The sequence below is a fragment of the Abramis brama genome (assembly GCF_963993115.1).
Source record: "Abramis brama genome assembly, chromosome: 2".
NCBI classification, from domain to species: Eukaryota; Metazoa; Chordata; class Actinopteri; order Cypriniformes; family Leuciscidae; genus Abramis; species Abramis brama.
Window position 1 is genome coordinate 53,852,272 of NC_139964.1, and position 23,314 is coordinate 53,875,585.

General features: G+C 36.8%; 1 protein-coding gene across 7 annotated transcripts in view; it reads left to right on the forward strand.

Annotated features, from left to right (window-relative positions):
• The window catches only part of rbm47 (RNA binding motif protein 47), a 28,392-nt gene extending 6,757 nt beyond the window's left edge, over positions 1–21,635 (forward strand). The window contains exons 2-7 of one of the 7 annotated variants that reach the window (XM_084100128.1): positions 538–716; positions 10,861–11,584; positions 12,293–12,761; positions 14,280–14,486; positions 15,513–15,703; positions 17,655–21,635. In XM_084100128.1, the coding sequence (XP_083956254.1) occupies positions 10,892–11,584; positions 12,293–12,761; positions 14,280–14,486; positions 15,513–15,703; positions 17,655–17,906 (1,812 nt within the window). In that variant the 5' untranslated portion in view covers positions 538–716; positions 10,861–10,891 and the 3' untranslated portion in view covers positions 17,907–21,635. Of the gene's footprint in view, positions 1–537; positions 717–9,411; positions 9,516–10,860; positions 11,585–12,292; positions 12,762–14,279; positions 14,487–15,512; positions 15,704–17,654 lie in introns of those variants that run through there. The other 6 variants (XM_084100129.1, XM_084100130.1, XM_084100133.1 and 3 more) reach the window with 6 other exon arrangements.
• Positions 21,636–23,314: the final 1,679 nt, after the last annotated feature.

The following is a 23,314-nucleotide window of genomic DNA, read 5'->3' on the forward strand; positions in this document are numbered from 1 at the left end:
GTTACACACACACACACGCAAACACACAACCATTTGCGAAATCAATGATTTCCACCTTATCTAAGTAACTAAAGCAACACAAGACACACTGACATGTGAGTACCTGTTTCTTAGGAACAGGAATGAAAAGATTTCACAGACCTTTCCAGGTTTGAATGAGCAAGGAGGGCTGCTGAGCTTTAAACTTTTTGTCTTTAAATGTTTTTGAACGCAGGAATTCAGGAAATTGATTCCAGGTCAAGCTGAATAGTTTTCGGTTAAATAACCACCTGTAATGAACTTTTGCTTAGTCAATGGACAACCTCATTCACAGCCCACCGCACACAGTCACGCACCCGCACAGATATCTCGTTTGCTTCCAGAAAAACTGGAGAGAAAGTTTCTTGGGTGTGACAAGGAAAAGGAAGAAAGAAAGAAATATAGGAGAGAGGTGTAGGAGGGGGCACCTTTGCTCTGCCCCACCCCTAACATGCACTGAGTAAACAGTCTTTTACCAACTGCACCTCCAATCACACACTCCGCCTCTCTACCCCACAGACTGTGTGTGTGAGAGCGAGAGATTGACCGAGAGAGAGAGAGAAGAGGGTAACCGCTGACGCCAGACAAACAGAAGGCCTGAGTGTGTGTGTGACTGTGTGTGAGTGAAACAACATCTCAGTATACACACATCAGCTACACTGCCACTCGGACACACATTCATTCACCTGAAAAGACAGGTAACGTCTGTGTTTTTGTGGTTTTTTTTAATGCCTGTGTGTCTGTGACCGCTGGGATTCTAGAGTGTGTGTGTGTGTGTTTGAGCACTTTTTTAGTTCTGGCTGATGTCTTATTTAAACAATTGATCTTTACTTAAGCGTCCATGTTGTAATGACATTATGACCTTCAGGGGAACTTTATAAAGGAAAACAATATATTTGCCCGCTAAGGATATTTAGTGACATTTTACAATAAGGTCTCATTTGTTAACATTGATTAATGCATTAGCAACATGAACTAACAAAGAGAAAGCGTTTATTAATCTTTGCTAATGTTAGTTAGTAAAAATGTAATTGTTCATGTTAGTTCACAGTGCATTTACTAATGTGGTTGCACTCTATTTTAAGATGTCCGTGTTGCAGTGTAAGTATACATTTAAGTATTGAATAATAATAATTTAAATACATGTACTTATGGTTAGGATTGGGGTTTGGTTTAGGTGCATGTAGTTATGCATCATTTATAGTTTTATTACTACATGTAACCAGGACACTGTAAAATAAAGTGTTACCATGCACTGATGTTAACAAATATTATTTTGGATTTTAATAATGTATTAGTACATGTTGAAATTAACATTAAGATTAATAAATGGGGTCACACTTTAGATTAGGGTCCAATTCTCACTATTAACTATGACTTTTGCCTCAATAAACTCTTAATTACTGCTTATTAATAGTTAGTAAGGTTGTTGTTATGTTTAGGTATTGGGAAGGATAAGGGGATGTAGAATATGGTCATGCAGAACTAGGCATTAATATGTGCTTTATAAGTACTAATAAACAGCCAAAATTCTAGTAATATGCATGCTAATAAGCAACTAGTGACAATTGGACCATAAACTAAAGTGTTACCATAAATGCTGTAGAAGTGTTGTTCATTTTAGTTCATGTTAACTAATTGACAAAATGAAACCTTATTGTTACCAGATATTCAAGAGTAATTGTATTCAAATGAAACGAAAATAGCATCATTTGACTATAGCAGTATTGTGTGTTTATGCAAATGAGCGTAAAATAGTGTAAAATGTAACTGTGCGTCACAGTGTTGGTTGTTGGTCTTTGGACTTCTTCGGTCTTATGTTTGCTGTTGGGGTGGGCCCAGACCTGTGCGTGTTACTCTTATCAGAAAGGTTCCTGTATCTCTTCAGTCAGTGGTAGAGGTATCTTGATTCTCCATGTGCAGATTTCTCACAGAAAAATCATCAAGAGAAAGTGATGAGACATCAGAAATGTGCTCACTGGAGGCGATTTTTTGAGCAGATCATCTGCTGCGTGTGTCTGAATCAGCGGACTGTGTTTGATCAGGACTCGTCACATTGTGTTGCACTAAGTAGATTAACCGCAGGAGTGAAGAGTTCAAACTACAAGATAAGAAACCTCAAGATGTCATCAGTGTGCGTGTGGTTCATCCCAATGCTCATTTATATGCAGTGTAGTGAAATGAAGTACTTTAGTTTATTGTCTGGTATATGTGGATTTGGGATTTGTCCACTTGGATCTGTGCGTGTGTGTGTGTGTGTGTGTGTGTGTGTGTGTGTGTATGTGTGTATGCAAAAACAAAATGATTAATATGTGATGATTTGTTTGCTTGTGTGTGTATTCACTTAAACTTGATCATTTTAAGTTTTCTACTTCCTCCTTCCTGTTTTGTTTTTGATTGTAAGCAGTGTTCCTATGTTAACTAAAATGTAAACAATTGAATATTGTAAAGCTGAAATTAATAGATGAAAAACTTAAACGAAAATTTGAGATATTGTCTTGACAATTACAAATATATATATAAATGAGTGATATTTATAAAAAACTAAAATACTACATATATAAAAATAAAAGCTTATTTAATAAATATTATTTAATATTAATTTAATAAGAAGTGTTAATAAATACTATAATAGTATATGATGCTTGGGCATTTTTGACTATAGTTTTTTAAGTCATGTGAACAAAAATCATTGTGTGTGTTTTAAATGAATGACTGGATAAATGTTTTACTGTAGCCTGTTTTCATAGAGAATTGAAACTGAGGACTACAGGAATTGAGAATGCTGTTGTGGGTATGATGGTCACCATGTCCACATGTCTTTCACTCTGTCTGGCATCGTTTGAAGCCACGCCAGTGTTCTGTTTTAAAAGGAACCATAATGTGTTCTTTATGAAATATTGTAATGTTAAGTGGCCTCCTCTGATCCAGATGCTCATCTACAATGCACATTGCTTAATTATAGAACCACCCACATACCGTTTTTTGATTATTCTCAGTGGTTATTCTCTTTAGATCCTTTCTCATTACTGTAATACAATGATTTGTTACATAATGAAAACTGGAGGGTTGGAATGTGCTTCATTTTGAGTTTGGGGTGACATACTAGACATGTTCTTGATAGGTTTCAAGAATTCACCCATATTTTTTATTTTTGAATTTCTGTTACTTTCAGTATGTCAGATTGATCGTTATTGTGACATGGAGGTTTATTATCTGTCTACATGAAGACATAAAGTGCATAAGCTGTTGGGATCCCATCATGAATTGCACATTTGGCCATTTCAGCCTAACCGCTTGGGCGATTAACGGAAGTGGTAGTTTCCTCGTGTCAGGTTCAAAATCAATCAGCAGCTTTTTTGCTGGATAACTTATTTTATGCTTAATATGAAAGTTACATTTAGGGAACTTTAAGTTGAAGTTGACTAAATATTAAGTGTCCATTTGATTTCAATATAATTAAATGATATTTGGCTGGTTTCACAGACAAGGCTTAAACCTAGTCCCAGACTAAAATGTATGTTTGAGCTGTCTGAACTGAAAGCAACTTGCATTGGCATATCTTAAAATATGTCAGCGCCATTGTTTTGTCTCAAGATGCACACCAGTAATGTTTTTTTTTAAGGCATGTTTATAAAAGCTACTTAAATATCCTAATTAAACTGAGGCCTAATCCTGGCTTAATCTAAGCCCTGCCTAAAACCAGGCATTTATGTATATATATCGCCATTTTATCGACCACCGGCCTCCTTGATCACTGGCCATTTAAAAACCTCTATTGTTTTCCCACTAGGGTTTACGTAGCCATTATGTTTTGGTTAAGTAAAGTCTGTTAAATTAAAGTGAATTGTGGATTCTCGTTTAAGCAGAGTTAATGTTAATGATCTGCACATTGATTATGAAGTGTCGCAAAGGTCGACGTTTGTCAGAGATGAGGTTTAATAATTATTGAGAGTTTTTGCTTAGTCACTGAGAAGAACACAAGGTTCTGCACTTTTCTGTTCATCATGTGAGTGGTTTCTTAAAGTGAGGTGTTTTAAGAGTCTCTTCAGCAATAAACATTAACTTCCCAGTTTATGTGTTGGCGTTGGCGAGCCAACAAACTTTGAGTCTTAATGCAATGGTCACCTTGTATGGATGCTGAGTTAAACTAAACCTTGCTGACACCCTAACATTCAGACACGGTGAAATAAAAAAGAGTCTTGTAGCCGCATTTTATCCCTGAGAGTCCTTCATGACACTCAGACCAGCAGAGCTTTTGTGTCTCTGTGAGGGCTTTTATTTGCTCTCTTGGTTGCTCTATGGAGTGTATACTGTTTGAAGAGCCCTTGTCATGACTAAAGACCTGCCAAGCATCTACACATAAACAGAAAGACAGACACAAATGGGTCAATTACGTGACACTCATCTATTATTTAAAATGCAATTATGCTTTAACTTGAATATGCATATTCTATGATCGTGTTTTAAATTCTCAATTTAAAGTTATTTTGATACTTTTCATGGGAATAAAGTAGAAAATGTTACTGATATAACTGTCTTGGTAGCAGCATTTTGAAAAAGTCTCATTAGAATATATAAATTGTTACTTATTACTTATCTTGGGTATTCTCAAATCATAATCAATAAAAACTGCTACACTGCTTATTATTCGAAAAACTTTTGTCTGTTAAATCAAAGTCACCTGGTGTGAACAACATGCAAAAACATGCAGAAACATAAAACAGGAAGTGATATCGAAGATAAAACCCCTGCTCACAGTTTTATGAAAGCGCAATGTTAGAGGAGGTAGTAAAATGTCATGTGATGCAGCTCCCCAAAAACGGATATTTATTAACTCTTCTGGATATTTGTAAAATATACTTTTTATCTTAAAAAACACATTTTAATATAATGATTCAGGTGTGTACACCCACATTTATTCAAGGTCTGAAGGAAATATGTTACTTTGTACTTGATGGTTGCACCGTTGTTGTTTTTTTATAAAAAAAAAACATAACATAAAAACATAAAAACCGTATGAAACCAATATAAATAATACATTTCTAAGAACTTGGCACATGTGTTTTAAACTAAATTATTTTCCATTTTATTTAATATGATTCATTGACATGCTTATTTGTCATTGACCCAAATGCTTCTTCATTATCTTTTTGATAAGATAGTATCTTTTTTTATAGTATTTGAGAGTGTGTATTTGAATGTGCACTAATGTACTCTTGCAACTGAGTAAAAATCACAACCTTGTTATTCATTCACGCCATAGCCGCGTAACCGCACAACTATCTGCTATTTTTCAAACTGTAGTACAAACATGTGTGATTATATGTAAGCAAGAATTTTGAGTTAAATCTCTGTTAATGACTCTTCTCTACGCTATTTCCCCATACTTTTTCTCATCATGCAAAATGTCAGTGTTGTCACATCCATTTTCCAAGCCACAGTGACCCAACTCTGTTCAGCAGGTGTGTGTGTGTGTGTGTGTGTGTGTGTGTGTTTGTTTGCTATCAGTACAGTTTTCTTTCTCTGGGAGGCCAGCATGTGTATTGTTCTACCCTTCTACATTTCACACTTTTCTTTCACTGAGATCGAAGGAGTTTCACCCAAGAGATACTAATTGATCTGTCTGCAGTGCACACACAAGCCTTGTGTGTGTTCCTGTGTACCTGTGTGCGTGAGTTTATTTGTGCTGATTGTCAAGTATTGTCCTGTGTGTTAAAGAAGTCAAAGATCAGATATTTCTGTCAATCAGTATCTTAGATAATAACAAACCATTATCTTGTGATCACACACACAAACCCTCACACTTTCCAAGAATGGCCCTTCTTCATTAACACGCTTAGCCATCATTTGGTGTTTCTATCATTTGTTATTTAGTAACAAGCCATTTATTTAAGAACTTTATAAGCTTAAATTACATATATTTGAATCAAAATGAAAACACACTTGAAGGAAATGATGGCGTATTTGAATTTTAAAATCAAGCATATTACACCATTAGCTCATTCTCAAACGTAGTTTGTGTGGCAACACTTTTCAGTAGATTCCATTAGTTAACCTTAATTCATGCATTTACTAACATTACATAACAATGAACAATATGTTTTTACAGTATTCATTGATGTTTGTTAATGCTTGTTAATTCACATGCAAGTTAGCTTATGTAAGCTCAGGTCCATTCAATAATATTTCGATTTTAAAAATATATTAGTAAATATTCAAGTTAACCAAGATAAAATATATGCTTTAGGTGTATTTCCATTGTTAGTTCATGGTAACTAATGAAGTTAAATAATGTTAAAAAATAGAAACTTACTGTAAAGTGTTACTGGTTTTGTTTTGTTAGAAAAATGGTAGAGAAGATTTAAAGTTTTAAAAATATTATGATAATTAGTCTATGGGCTCTATTTTAACGATCTAAGCGCATTGTCTAAAGCGCACGGCGCAAGTGCACTTAGGGCGTGTCTGAATACACTTTTGCTAGTTTAACGAAGGGAAAAATGGTCGGTGTGCCCGGTGCATGGTCTTAAAGGGTTGTCTCTCTTAATGAGTAATGGGTGTGTTTTGGGCGTAACATACAATAAAACAATTAGAGTCTCATCTCCCATTCCCTTTAAAAGCCAGTTGCGCTCGCACCATGGTGGATTGCTATTTAAATGGCAGAATTTGCAAGCGGAAAGACTGAACGCGTCTCCAGAGCGCAAACGGATCTGCTTGTGCGCGAGGTTAAAGCGCGCGAGCAGACCATCGACGGGACAAGCCGGATTTCACCATAACTTTATGTACACAATATTAATCTTTTACATTGTGATCATTTTATTTTTAAGATTTGGCATGTTTGTGAGCTGCTGTGGCATCCATGTGTGTGTAATAAGCAGAGTGTACGCGCGTTGTGGACCCGCCTATAGGCACATATTACTGTAAAATTGGCGCAGTCTATTTCAGTTGCCTCAAAATAGCAACGCGCCAACAATGCGCCCGAACACACCTCGTTTTCAGACCAGCACGCCCATGGGCGAACAGATGAGCGCAAATGCATTTGCTATTTAAACAACGTGGCGCAGGACATGAAAATGATAACTGCGTCGGGCTGAAACTAGCAAAAAACACTTGCCGGGTGTGTGAAAGGGCCGTATGTCTTGTTAAAATAAGGGCACACTGTATGTGTGTGTAAATTCGTTTTGTCTGTGTGTGCAGCTAGTGATTTGTGTTGGTTAATCATCCACCTGCTGCTGCCTCAGGTTTCCTTGCACCAAGTGTGCGCACACACACACACACACACACGCACACGCACATATAAAGGTCAACCATTGCCAGGCAGGTACAATGAGATATGGAGACCTAATGATGGCTGGAAAATGAGTAATCTTTTTCTACCCCCTCAATCGTTCATTTTCTCTCTTTTGCCACTGATTCTCACTTCCTGCTGTTTTCAGTACATCTGTACGGAACAAGGAAACATCCACAAAGTCTCACTTCCAGAAACACATTAGGGCCTAAAAGATGCTTCTTCGTGTCTTTTGTTGTCCCTAGTGATTTACCTTAAAATGATATACTGTTTAATGAAAGGTTTTATTGTACATTTTGTTTTCAGCAGACATTATTATCAAAAGCAAAAATGTTATGGCTTCCAGGGCAATCGAACCCAAGACCTTGCCATTGTTAGTGCCATGCTCTACTGTTTTAAGTACAGAATTGATAACCCATATACTGTAGTGTGTCAAGGTGAACTGCTATTGGGACAACAACACACCTATATGAACTGTATCTCTTTTTTTTCATCCTGGGCTATATTGTAAATGTTTAAAACATTTATAAAAATTTAAATATATTATCAAGACTTTAAGGTATGTACATATACAGAAATTGACTTTAAAATATAGACCTAAAAAGTGTGACAACTTGCCCCTATATCCCCTATTTGCTGAGTAAAGCCCCAAATGAAAAGCCTATAACTGCACTCCATTTTGCAGTCAAGCTGATGCATAAGCGCCGTGTTATTAAGATAGTGTGTCAAGGTAAAAACAGCCCAGTTTTCATGAGAACATAAGCGTATCAAATATGAATTTCCCAGCAAAAAAAAAAAATCTAAGAACGTTTTGCTAACATTCTTATCAAGTTAGGAAAAAAATATGTCTGCATGTTCTCTGAACAATCAAAATGTCAAGGTTTTTTTTTTTTCTTGGTTTTGTGAACATTATTGAGAACATTAATTAAGGGAATGTTCAATTTGTTGAATGTTTCTTTAGGAATGTTCTCTAAATCATCTCAAACTAGGAATTATAACGTTTAAAAAAAGTTAGATGAACATCCAACTAAAATGTTTCAGAGAATAACGTTCCATGAATGATGTATACATAATGATTTTGTGCTAATGTTTTGAGAAAGTTATTAAAGACTTGATAACTTTGAGAGAACATTCTGTTAACGTTGCTGGAAGAACGTTTGTTCATAACGTTCTGAGAACATTCCCTGTTCTAGCTGGGAACTCATTCTGTGCTGCCTGCTTTCTGTTAGAGTTTCGCATTCTGCACTGCTTTTCCAATGTTTTGTGCGACTGACGTCTTTGGAAAAGTTTCACTTGTGTCTCTTATCTTTTGTAGAGTCTCACTCATGAACAGGTTTTTAAAACGGGGTATCAAGTTAAAACCAGTTAAACTTTTTTTTAAAAAGTGTCTTGAGATCAGCGTTTTTGAATAGCCTTTAAAACGTTGCCTGTAACTGCGCTCAGGGGGGCATAATTAATAGCTTTTTTATCACACTATTTTTGCCATATTTACTGGCATATTTTTGTCACATTTTTTATGCATTTTTTCTTTCTTTACTTGTTCAGTGTCTGGCAGAAATCCATTTTTTTTCTTCTCTCGCTTGACCTCTCCTTCCTCCTGATTTCTGCTGAATCGTCTTTCATTGTCATTTGCACACTTCCATTGACCCCACTTCCACCATGCAGTCTATCCCCAATTTAATACAAACTGACAACCAGTTGTTCATTTAGAGGCAGTATATTTTATGGATTTATTTTTTTATTTGTCCTGCAGAATTTGCATTTTTTTTATTGTTCATATTCTTGACATGTTTTTTGTACTATTATTTAAGTTTAATAAAACCAACCCTTAAATTTCAGGCTATAATAGCTGTTGGACTCTCTCTTGGTGTTGCTGTCTCCTCATTTAAAGTGATCACTGAAACGCTACATCTACAGATGTATTATTTAAATATCTGTTATTGGTTGGTCTTCCTGGTCCTCTTGGCTTTTGATTAGTCAGTCTGCTTTTCTTCCTGTTTCAGCTTAGCCTTGAGCCTCACATGTTCTGATTTTCAGTATATGTGTGTGTAAGCATGTGAATGAGGAAGTGTTTGTGGATGTGTGTGTGAGAGCTTTGGTTTAGTACTGCTGAGTTGTCTGTTATTCCAACCTCACAGTCACAGTCACATGCTCCTTCAGCGAGCCTCTTGAACTCATCATGAAAACACCAGGTACCAACTTAAGCACGGTGCGTGTTGTAATTGTTAATTTATTTGAACTTTATTCCTGGAGTAAATGACTAATTAATAACCTTTACACCTTTGTTGTTGCTTAATGTCCTCTAAGTTGTGTTTGCTTGCATTTGTGTGCTGTGTGAACTTAGTTGTGTGCGGATAAGCAGTGTGTGGGTCAGCGTGCTCTGCGTGTGTAACCATGGTTTCATTGCTAAGCAACCTAACTACCTTACCCTTGAAGCGGCATCAAGGTCCGGCTAACCAGAGCCAACTAACAGCTAAACAGTGTGATTGAATATACAGTATATAATGTTTTATTATGCAAGAAACATACTAATTTCCCAAAAAAAACAAAAACGTAGTTTCTTTATATCAAACACAATTTCTTTGTCTGAGATTTTGTAGTTTACTTCCATGCGTCTGCGTTCTGCTTATGGAAAATTTTGGACTGTAGGATTTGGACATTCTGGAGATTTATTCCATGCTGAAGAATGTAGATGCGGCTTAGTGAGGTTTATTAGGCAGCTTTATGTGTAGAAGAGGATTTACGTTTTATGTGTGTATGTGTGTGTGTTTTATAAAGAAAATAGGACTTATACACTGTAAAAAAATATTATTGGTTTAACTTAAAAAAGTAAGTAACCTGGTTGCCTTTAAAATTTTTAGTTCATTGAAACTGAAAATTTGAGTTAATACAATGGAGATTGGTTTAATCAATAGAAACTCAAAATATTATGTTATCTGAACCACATAACTTATCGAAGTAACTTATCTATCTAAAATATTTTTTTACAGTAATAATTACAGTAATATTTTACAGTAATTTGTACAGTAATAATTAATCAAATATATTCATGAGAGATTTTCTTTAATTTATTGAGTGATATTTGATATTTACTTATAGATGCTTATTTCCTTCTGTTACCTTTGCCATCATCTAATGCTCACTTGAAGTTAATCTTAAAAAACATTCATAGTTTATAAGAATGTTGTTAAATGCAATGGCAAATCTCAAAATTAATATCAAATTGATATAAAATGTTCATATGGTACATCATCCACCAGTAGCATTTAAAATAATATAATAAAATAATGTTTTTAGTCAAAAACATTTCAATTTTAATACTGGCTATATATCAGCCATAACATGGAAATATTTATTGACCATAATTTTAATATTGGTACATCCCTAATTAATATCAGGCACTGGGATTCCAGTGTTAATATAAACATCTACTTAAATTAAAAGTTATTGAAATTGTATTGTTTATGGATTAATAAGCTAATTATTTAGTGATGGTCATTGTTTGTTTTCAGTACAAAATACACTAACCGGATGAATTTTCCATCTCTTTTTAGACTCCAATCCTGATTGGATGCTTATTTCAGAATGACAGCAGAAGACTCCGCCTCTGCCGTTGCCATGAGTAACCCTAGCCCTCCCTCCTCTTCTAAAGCCTCCTCTGGGCATCCACAGCATCACTGCTCTGTCCCAGAAGGAGTGGCCGGGGCCCCAAATGAAGCTGCACTTGTGGCCTTGATGGAGCGGTCAGGCTACGGAATGGTGCAAGAAAACGGACAGCGCAAATACGGCCCACCACCTGGCTGGCAAGGTACCTCGCCCCCACGTGGCTGTGAAATCTTTGTAGGTAAAATCCCACGTGACGTTTACGAAGACGAGCTGGTGCCAGTATTTGAGACTGTTGGACGGATCTACGAGATGCGCCTTATGATGGACTTTGATGGGAAGAACCGTGGTTACGCATTCGTCATGTACACGCAGAAGCATGAGGCCAAGCGAGCGGTTCGTGATCTCAATAACTTCGAAATTCGTCCAGGAAGGTTGCTAGGTGTGTGCTGTAGTGTAGATAACTGCCGCCTCTTCATTGGCGGAATCCCAAAAACCAAGAAACGTGAGGAGATCCTGGAGGAAGTTTCCAAGGTGACAGAGGGGGTGCTGGATGTGATCGTGTACGCGAGTGCTGCGGATAAGATGAAGAATCGTGGCTTTGCCTTTGTAGAGTATGAGTCTCACCGGGCTGCTGCTATGGCCAGAAGAAAGCTCATGCCAGGACGAATTCAGGTTAACACCATTTTCCATTGGGATCAAAGGAATTTATCAACTGTTTTCCATACAACAAAAGTCATAGACCACATCTGCTAAGCTCTAAAACAAGACATAAAGCATTATAAAAGTATTCCATATGACTCGTGTGCTCTATTCTACATCTTCTGAAGCCATATGATACATTTGATTTATTTTTCACTAATAATTTTCTTACCCAGTGAGCTGTTAACTTAAGACCGAATCAATGAGTCATTGAGTTTAGACTCAGTCAAATCCATCAAAAAAAAATCGTACATAACAAATAGGACTGATCCGATTCTGAGTTCACTGACTGGATTCAGTGATTTGGTCACAGTGTTTTAGTAGAAGAGATTTTTATTAGTGGCTATAGTTTTGCTTTGTTCATCACATGGCTTCAGAAGACTTTACTCACAAGTCATATCTACTGCTCTTATGGTGCTTTTATCATGCTGTGCTTTTTGAAGCTTTACAGATATTCTGTTGTTGCACTGGAAAATAGATGTGTGTCGATCTTTTAAAAGTGTGTTCCTTTTGGTTAGGGGGATATAACAGCATAGGGGTTTGGACATGAGGATAAATAAATAATGGCAGAAATTTGGGGGCAAACTATTCATTCAATCTTTCTATGACATTTAGTGAGTACTCCTGCCTTACTTATTTGTGTGTATATGTTGTTCGGTTTCTCTATGTGTGTGTATCCAGCTGTGGGGTCACCAGATTGCAGTTGACTGGGCAGAACCTGAGATTGACGTTGACGAGGACGTCATGGAAACAGTGAAAATTCTGTATGTGCGGAACCTGATGATAGAGACCAGTGAGGAGACTCTACGCCAAACCTTTGGCCAGTACAACCCTGGCTGTGTGGAACGTGTCAAAAAAATCCGAGACTACGCCTTTGTTCACTTCGCCAGTCGAGAAGATGCTGTGGTTGCAATGGACAACCTGAACGGCACAGAGATCGAAGGATCCCGTATCGAAGTGACCCTGGCCAAGCCTGTGGATAAGGAGCAGTACACTCGCTATCAGAAAGCATCGAAGGGAACAGCGCCTGCGACAACTCCCGACAACACCCAACAAAGCATTGTGTATCAGTGTGATCCATATACACTCGCCTATTACGGCTATCCATACAGCACACTCATTGGACCAAACCGAGACTACTTCATCAAAGGTTGGAGAACGCATTCTCTCTCTTTATTCTCTAAGATCAATAACTTTATGAACTCAACAAATGCAATACCATTTGATGAAATCAAAATTAACTGAAAACATTGCTAACAATTGCTTTTTCTTGACGACCTTATGTGTCATGCTATTGAATATATTTGGGAAACTAGATTGTTTTCCAACTCTCTCTTGCATAACAGTCCATATTCACACAAGTAACCAGAGTTGATCTGTACAAACAAATGTAGGGGATGCATTACAATGAATTTGAAAATAATGGCCCCTTTAACCCAGAGCTTTCATAAGTCTCATCCTTTAAAATAGTGGTTCTCAACCGGTTGGAGAAAAACAATGCTAGAAACCATAAAAATCAAAACCCATGAACTACGCAAGGTAAATAAAGCAAAAAACAAAAAAACAGATTGCATTCAGGGTTGTAAAGTACTTAAATAATTATACTTAATTACATATTTTGGGGGGAATTTGTGACAGCGATTACATTTGCTTACTCAATTACATTTCTAAGAGAATTATATATATTTCTGTCCATCGTTCTGAGCTACCAAGCCATATTTGACACTTATGTACATTTAAAAGTGGAACATTATGCTTTTATCAAGTGTGTTTTGACTCAATACAGTACTCACATTTCAACTTAAATGTAATGAAGATAAAAATGGTTTGGTTTGACAAAAATGTATTTTGAGCTGTCAGTTATTGACTTCCAAGAGATTGTCATGTTAATAATGTTGCGTATTAGTTCATGGTGATATAAGGAAATTTGTTTACTTTTCTACGATAAACAAGTTTGGTACTGTAACTGCTATTTTACATCCAATGTAAAATCCAGAAACAAAACCAGTTGAGAACGACTGCTTTGAAAGACAATTTTCCAAACAAAAAGCTCTGTCCTGTTTGTTGCTAATCACATATTTAGTATGGCCACTAGATGGCATGCACTTTGAGATTGTTTTGGGCTGAAGAGCTGAGATCCACAATAAGTATGATACTGAAACTAATGATCATGGGAATCTGGTATTATTACATTTCCTAACCCATAATCATCAATTATAAATGCTTGTGGTTTTGGGTTGGGTAGCAATTGAGAATTGTGATTGCATATTCAATCCGAGACATATTTGCTCATCCATCATCTGATTATATGAAAACAAAACTTTATCTTTACTTTTCATTTCAACTTTACTCATGCACCTCTCCCATCTCAAAGAACAGAAGGAGATTACAAAGAGGTGTTCACACTGACAGCAATTTGAATTAGAATGCTGAAAAGTGATAGTGCCTAATCTACACCTATGTGTAGCCGCACCCATATCTTGATCATGAAGTCACCCCATGCGAGCAAACCTTTTAGCAAATATATAGAATCTGAATAGAAAGCTAATTACTTTATTTTAAATGTCTGCTCAACCTTAAGCACTGGGGTTACCAGTAATTTTATATAGGTATGTGCCTCCTTGTGGCTCTGTAGCTGAACAGCACCTCCTTTCATTTGTATCTCAAGCAGGTACTGTAAGAGGTCGTGGTCGTGCTGGGGCCGGTAATAGGGGCCCAGGGCCCCGCGGCTCATACCTTGGTGGCTATTCAGCTGGCCGAGGCATATACAGCCGCTACCATGAAGGAAAACCCAAATTGATGGACAAACCTTACGAGATCATGCCCAATCTAGAGCTGACAGCTGTGAACCAAGTGGGCATGAAGCCTGGCACAAGTCAGTGTGAAATTAAACCACATACATGCAGAATTTAACTCTAGTTGTGCTCCTGTCCATCCAGTGGAGGCAGAATCTAAAACGATCTGGAAACAGAATCTATAAACTGTTTTCATTTAGAAAAAAGGTTTATGGATTATTTAGAAATGTTATTACTGAAATTGAGCCACCAGTAAGTTTCACATTCAACTCTTACGCTTAAAAAAAATCACAATCAATTAAATTGGAGTTATTCAACAAAATGACACATTACTGCCCCTACTGGTCTGGAGAGGAACACCAACTTCCTTTTATTATGACAGCTGCCATGGCTGTCACTGCTTACCCTAGTAAGCAGGCTTTTGATTTTTTTTTATTGCTTAAAAGCTTCACTTTTTTCAATTATATACACAATGTTCAAACAATGCACAAAAACTCTCAAAATGTTATATACCATTACCTCCTGATAAAATCAACGTACAGTCATTTGAAAAGACATTTATTAAGGACAATAGGATCAAACAGTCCAGAGAACTAAGCCATCAATAAAAATACTTTGAGAGTATTTGAGTTTATTTGTTTGGCCATTGAGTTCAAGGTTCTTTATTTTCTTACTAATCAGCTGCTCTGTCGAAATTAACTGATCCTGCAGAATTCTGATCTGAGATCAGTAAACTCCTGACTGGAGTATTGTGACGTCAACTAAACCTACTGATCCTAAGTATGAATTAACTTGGGGAATGAAAAGAGTTTTTGTGCATGGAAACAATGTGTGTGTGTGTGTGTGAAAGACAATGTGTACGTGGCTGCGTGTGGGTGTGTTTTTTTATCGCTAATCTTAAGCTGAGTCATACACTTGTTGTAAATGAGGACAGGTTGTGCAAGTCTCAGTCTTTTTCCTGCATTTACCCTTTATCATTCTTGCACTTTCTGACTTTTCTTTCACTTACCTGCATTTTTACATATGTTACATTGTGATTTAATAATTTAAACCATAAATTCTCCATATTTTTTGTCATTGTTCTAATTGAACGTGTGTGTGCGTAGTGGCTCTTCCAGGACTTGGTGCCCAGTACCCTACTGTGTTTTCTGCTGCTCCAGCAAATAAGTTAATGGAGGAAGGAAAGATGCACCCAGTGGAGCACCTGATAAACCCTTTGGCCCTCCAGCATGATCCCACAGCTGCCTCGGCCAGTGCAGCGGTCATGCCTGCGGTCTCCACACCACCCCCTTTCCAGGTACTGACCTGCACCTCACCAGATGGGACATTTCACAGTTATTATAACACTTAGATAGCTCTAATACCATGAGCATATTTGTATGTCCACATCTAAAGTGAAAATGCTGTGCTACATGGCACATTAACAGCCAATGAAAACATATTTGATGTTTATTGTACAACTATGTGGAACGTGATTATGCCTGGAGCGTTAGTGTTTTCTCGCACTTCAAGATTCCTCTGATACTTGCTTTCATAAGACTTGAATTTAAATTGCACAATAAGAATTTTAATTATAGGAAGTAGAATTAAAATGACCTGTAATTCAAAGAAATTGATGTAACTGCATTAAGTGACCTTTTTGGTTTTGGTTTATTTTGATGGTCCCTTTAACACAATTCTGTTGACAATAAGAAACGTTGCACCTACATGTCTACTTACTCTCATTAGAGTGTTAGTCGAGTATTAGGGTTAGAATAAGCTGACATGTACTGTACTTTCAAAGTTACTTAAAGTCAGTAGAATGTCTGTTAGGGGAGCATCACAATAAAGAGTTAGCAGATATTAAGCAGACAGTCTACTAATACTCTAATCAGAGAGATTAATTGACATGTAGTTACAAAGCTACTTAGTCAACAGAATGTTCAAAAGGGACCATCAACATAAAGTGTGATCATTTTTAACTAGAAAACGAAGTCTCTTGTCAAAAGAACTTTGAAAGCCTTGTCTGAAAGCAAAATAAGGTTTTAATTTTGAAGGTTTTAAAGGCCTTTATACTCTACTTACTTTAATTCCTATTGAAATTCCAATTTAACTCCCTGTTCAATTAAAGTTCCAACTCATTAATTAAAGGGACGCTAATTCTTAAAATATGAACCCAGACAAGCATAAAATGTTAGAGCCGGTAATGCAAGAATTCACCATTATGTTAAAAGACTAGTATAAGTCTAAAGTAAAGAAAATGGAATTTGTAAAATATCAGAAAAATAATGACAATACAGATCAAAAATACACAATGTCCAGTAAAAATGCAATTTATTGCCTTCACATCTGTATGAAAATCTGTATGGATCTTGTGCTCATACATTCATGATATGCAAGCAAACATATAAGAAATTTAATAAGACTGTTAATGTGCAAATTTTGCTCATTGTCTAAAACTCAGATTATAGTCTTTATTTATTGTTGCTTTATCGCATCTAGTTAGGACTCTGTGTAAAGCATGTGGCAAGACTTTTTCACCCCCACACAAAACTCCCAATCATGCAGATTCCTATTGGAATTACTGGATTTTGTCTGCAAAATTCCTCCAACCAATTGTAAATGTAACCGCACCTTAACTTTTTCCCCACCATTGATGAGATTTTCCATCATAACACAACGTTTCCCCCGAAATTGACGAGTTTTTCCGGCAATCCGTGTTTTCACTGTTATTCTGTAGGGGGCAATATTATGCATCTTCTGAAATAGTATAGCATCTCCGGATCCAAAAACCAAGTGGAGATCCTCGTAACCCAGAAGGAGCGGATAGAAGTTTCTTACACACATTGTAAGCTAACATGATCATCAAACATTTAAACATTTACTGAGAAAAATGTCAAACCCACAAAGAAGTATATGTCTATGGAAGCTTTGGGGTGTCGATGGACTCAATCTACTAGATCTATGCTTTGATCATGGTTCTGAATCTGATCCAGACGAAGCGTTGACGAAAACATGATTTTCACTTCTTTTGTACTAAATGTTTTTTTTTAATGAACTTTACCCAAATTCAAGTGTTGATAAAAAAGAATAAAAGCAAGAATCAAATTTTGTTGTTGATGTAGAGCAGCGGCTTTGTTCTTTCTTTTGATATATTGTACACAAGATTTTTGTAAAAATTATCAAAAATGTTGACGCTGACTGGCAACTTTTTCAGTAAAGGCCGGCTGGGAAAGAGTTAACAATCGATCTCTCTCTCTATCTCATAGGGGCGACCTATAACTCCCATCTATGCTATGGCTCATAATGTCCAGAGGATCCCGGCTACAGCTGCCAGTCTGTATGGGGCTGGGTACATGCCTTTCGCCACCCACGCCAACACTGCCACGCTGGCAGCGCTGCAGAAGAACGCTGCGATGGCCGCCGCAACCTATGGAGGGTACGCTGGGTACATGCCTCAGGCCTTCCCTGCCACTGCCACCTTCCAGATGCCCATCCATGATATATACCAGACCTACTGAGATACCCGCAGCATCAATCACAACGACTTACAATTATACACACCACATCACCACAGGCCATCAGACATTTACGCTGCATCTATGAAGTCTGCTGGTTAACTGAACCACGCAGAGCGAAACTGACATACTCACAACAAAACTAACACCGTATGACTCGTGTGAAGCTCCCTGGAAGCCTTTAGATTTGTGTACACGTTAACGCTGGCAGCAAGGATGTAGATTTCTGCTAAATTCACTCACAGCCTCATCAGACCCTCTGGCCCACATTTATTAATCCAGACGTATGACCTAGACCAAAACCACTTTTATATGCTACTGATTAGCTAACTAGGATAGGTAGACATTTGTGTTATATGTTGTGGACTCAAACCCCTGCAATGTGACCAGATCCTTACCCACTTTCCCTTTAGACCAATAGGAATCAGTCTGTCAGTTCGACTTCTTAAAGGACTTGACCACACTTGCTGATTTCCAAAGCCATCACACGACTGAATGAATGACAACATGATCATTTGCATATTTTATCATTCTGCAAAGGTGTTGTTTATTAGTTGATCACCAGTACAGCGGCGGACTGACTCCGAGTGATATGTTCATATGAAGAAATTCAAAACCGAGCATTTAAGACTTGCAGAAGCACACCTACCGACATATCAACTGACATATCTTCCCCACACACTCCAGCTAAGAATCGTTGCGGTTATGTCATCGCACAATCGCACAATCCTAATACCACTCCTCTGCGTCCACGGCCACAAGAATACCGAAGGAGCGTTGTAGTATTAGTGGACTTTAAAAAGAGTGTATTTAATGCCTCTCTATGCTTTAGTGCATTTACTTTTGTTTTGTGAAGAAAAACGAAATTGACAAAAAAAACTGTAAATGAACAAAAAACCTGCTGAGCAGAAACTTCAACAACCACAGAAGTAGAAGATTTAAAGTGTTTCATGAAAATGCTGTATTTTGAGTATAACATATATTTGCGAAATGTTTTGAAGATGTCGGAATCTTCCGTCCACTGGGTTTTCTGCACGCGAGTCCTGCATTCATTTTTCCTCCTTTACTGTTTATTGCTTATGCATTTTTATATTTAGATTATTTTAAGTTTGTACTATTTAGTTGGCTTGAAAACTTTTCAGATGTTGTTTTTATGGTCTAGAGGTTATTTTTTTCCTTTTCTGAACTGGAAGATAGACAAACACTGTTTTCCTTCTCAGAGGCAAAATAAGTTTGAGTGTTCAAGGAAAAGCAAGCTGGAAAATGAAAAATGAATCTATGCTGGATAACATTTGTTCTCTGTTAAAGGAACAGATCACCCAAAAATGAAAATTCTGTCATCATTTATTCACCTTCATGTCATTCCAACACTGTATGACTTTCTCTTTTTCTATGGAACATAAGAGAAGATATTTTGAGAAATACAGCATTCCTGTCTAAAACTGTAGAGTGTGACGCTAGCAATGCCAAGGTTATGGGTTCGATTTCCTGGAATCCATGAATAAATGGATGCAGATTGAATGCAGTGCAAGTCGCTTTGGATAAAAGCGTCTGCCAGTGTTTTTTGGTTTTTTTCATGCAATGGAAGTCAGTGGGAACCAAAAACTTTTTGGTACATGTTTGGAAAGACATGAGGGTGAGTAAATGATTTGCAATGATTTTCAGAATTTTCATTTTCATTTTAACTATGCCTTTAAAATGTTTTAAAAGCACAAACTGGACTGACAAAAAAGTAACTGGGTTGAGGATACAGCACCATTTATGATGACTTAAGGTCCGTTCACACCAAGAACAATAACTATATTGGCGTCCACAACAACGCACAATATCGTTCTGTTTATTCTGCGCAATTATGTCGTCTGCCACTTTAAGTGCTCAAGCTCTTTAAAGAAGGATGGATTCTGATTGGCTGTCAATGTTTTCATCAGCTGGGAAAAAAACCTTCCTTTGTGTTGTGGAATGGACTGCTATTCTTTTAAATGTAGAATTTTTTTTAAAACTCCATCCATTTTGTAATCATTATAGTTATCGTCCTTGGTGAAAATGGGCCTTTAGTTCTGCTTACTTGTGCTGGTTGTGTTTTAGTTAATAGTTGATGACCAACTGTGAGCAGCCCTTATTTTTTCAGACCACTACTGTGATTCCCATGCAGCATCCAGTCCTGTGCATCATTAGGAGAACACAGGCTCCCTTATATCCGCTTATGTGCCATTAATACAAACTGTACCTGAAGTACATTTACTGCTGAACCAAATATGTTGATGATGTTTATTAACGGTCTTGAGTTGCAGGATAAAATCAGGTTAATGGCATGATTCTCCCGATCATAATTCCTCCCATAGATGCGTGTAGACACAGCTGACAGGCCATAGAGTTTTATAGTTTGTTTTCTTTAATAGTTTTAACCCTGCATTTTTGTAGATCACACTCCATATTGTGTAGCTACTGTAGTACGGTATGTGCTAGTAAAGATGACTGTTCTGAGGTGCACTTAAACATTTTTGGGGGTTTAGAAGTTCTTGTGTATGTACTGTATGTGCTTTATAATATGTGTTTGAGCAGGCACTTTTGTTTTTTTAGGGGTATTGCGATACTCCTAGAACTGGAATGAACTGGACCAAACTGAAACCAGGGAGCTCAGAGAACCTGTTAATATCCTCATTGCCTTTTCAATGACTGCTGTATGTAATATCAATGTCCTCTTGAAGAATGTTGTATGCCACCACTATGCCTTCTGTAGGACTGCGTATGTCACGTGCCTTTATTCAGACTGCTGTCTGTCAAGTGACCTCTTAAACACTGTTTGTAATACCACGGTGCCTCTTCTCTCCTATTTTCTTTCAGAAAGTCAAGTTCTTTTTGTTTTGTACTGTTGTGTCTATGGGGGCTCTGAGTGTTAGAGTGCTGCTTTATGTTGTATTATGCTTCCATGTTCTAACAGAGTTGATGTTTTATTAAGTATAGCCTGTTTTTCTTTTTAGACGGGGATAACTTCACAATATACAACCAAACAAAGAACGACAATCCATGCAGTTCACATCACGTAAGCTAGAGACACATTTTTGCACACTGCTGCCATCATCGAGGACAATATCTTTCGGTAATGGCATGCCAGTGTGTGTTTGAGAAAAGTGAACTATCCCCAGTAGTCTGTTATCTAATCTTTTATTATGAGCGAAGCAGCCAGGATATTTAATATATACAGTACATTGTTTTTGTGTATGAAGTAAGAGGAAATGCTATAATATATTTTAAGACGACTTTTCCATCTCATTGTACGTGCTTTAGAGAGTTTAACAACAACAAAAACTTTTCCTTATTGCCAAAGTGTTCAATGCAATTAAACTAATGCGAATGTGTGCATGTGTGGATATATAAAAGTGGCAATAAGTTGCCAGTATGGTGTCAATACTGGCCCAAATTGATAATGCATTCATTGGCAAAACATGCTTTCTTTTGCGACCATTTCATAAAACACTACATGTGTAGCGTTTTTTTTTTTTTTTTTTCTGTTCCTTTTTTTTAGACTTGTTTTTTGTTACTAAAAAACAAATGAACAAGACATGGTGTCCTCGGCTGAGGACATTTAGATAATGTAGAATGCTATTGCCAAAATATTCTTATCTTTCCTTTTTTTAAGATCTAACCGTTTTCTTTCTTGCATTGTTTGTTTAAGGCTTTTTGGCATTGTTGTATTTATAGAGGTAGTTTAATAAAGCATTTTCAAAAAGAGGAGTATGATCTGTGCTTGCCTTTCCTACATGCATTCTTTGCCCTCCATTATTAAAACAAAATGATTTCACTAAAATTATTAGCAATTTTACAAATTTTTAAACTTTACTGTTTTATTTCTGTTTTTAAAATGTACTGTAATGTTTTTAAACAATGTCCTCAAGTGTACCAAATGGTTTTAGCTAAAGCAGGGATGCCCAATCCTGTTACTGAAGAGCTACATTCCTGCAAAGTTTGGTTCCAACACTTAATTGCCTGGTTTCACAAACAGGACTTAGATTAAGCCAGGATTAGGTCTTAGTTCAATTAGGACATTTAAGTAGCTTTTATAAATGTGCCTTAGGCAAAAAAACATTACTGGTGTGCATGAGACAAAACAATGGCACTGACATATTTGAAGATATGTCAGTGCACGTTGCTTTCATTTAAAACAGCTCACATGCATTATCTGATCCGGTTCCTGAAGATCTTAATTAGTTGGTTCAGGTGTGTTTGATTAGGTTTGGAAGGAACTGAACTTTGTAAGACGTTTGCCCTAGAAAAGGATTAAGCGCCTATGAACTAATATGCAATTTAAAGGGATAGTTCACCCCAAAAAAATGAAAATTCTGTCATTTACTCACCCTCATGTAGTTCCAAAAATGTGAATAAAAGCCTGAATTAAATCTGTTCATCATATAAAGCGATCGTGTCTCTTTAGAAAATTCAGACTAAACCGCTCAATTCATATAGACTAGTTTTACGATCTCTATGAGCTTTTTGAAGCGTCAAAGTGGCTGTTGCATAGCTGTCAACAGAAAGCTCTCAGATTTCATCAAAAAGATCTTCATTTGTGTTCCGAAGATGAACGGAAGTCTTACAGGTCTGGAACGACATTAGGGTGAGTAATTAATGACAGAATTTTCATTTTTAGGCGAACTATCCCTTTAAGATTCAAACATGCAGTACTATTTGTACCACTAGGGGGCAGCAGTGCAGAGGGACCAGATGAAATGGCATCTGAGCACCTGTGTTATTGTAATATGGCTGAAACTGTTAGGTTTTTCTTAACATGGCCATTAAGTGCAACGAGGTTGTTCCTTTTTCTTTGTCTCGAGAAGCTACTAAGTAAGTGTCATGCTTGGCATGAAATGGCTTGCTGAATTGGTTATTATTGCCACTCCCCAGTGGTATAAATATGTGCAAGGTCAGCCATGAGGAAACATACTTTATTTAATGTTTTTTTTCTTTGTAAATTGGGTGACATAAGGTGAAGTGGTATGAATGTTTCATGATTGATTGCCCTTTAAATATCATCAGAAAATCAAATGTTAATAGTTGCCACAAGGGTAGTTGTCATTTCAAATGTTTTCATTTTGATCACAATCATGTTTCACTGTGGATATAATCAAGCTTCAAGCAAATAAAAACGCTCCTCTTAAACATAAGCCACCATACAGAATACAAATCACTTACACATAACATTTATGGTAGTTTTTAATTATTATTATTTTAATTTTTGAATGAAAATTACAATATGTATTGCTCCAAAATTGCAAAAATTGTCATCCCATTTTATATTACCACAAGATGCGTTTTATTCTGGACATTTGCACTTTTGTTATGATTGATTATGATTAGTAATCACGACACTATTATGGTATCACACGAACCATAGTTTGGGTCTGTGTATAGGGATA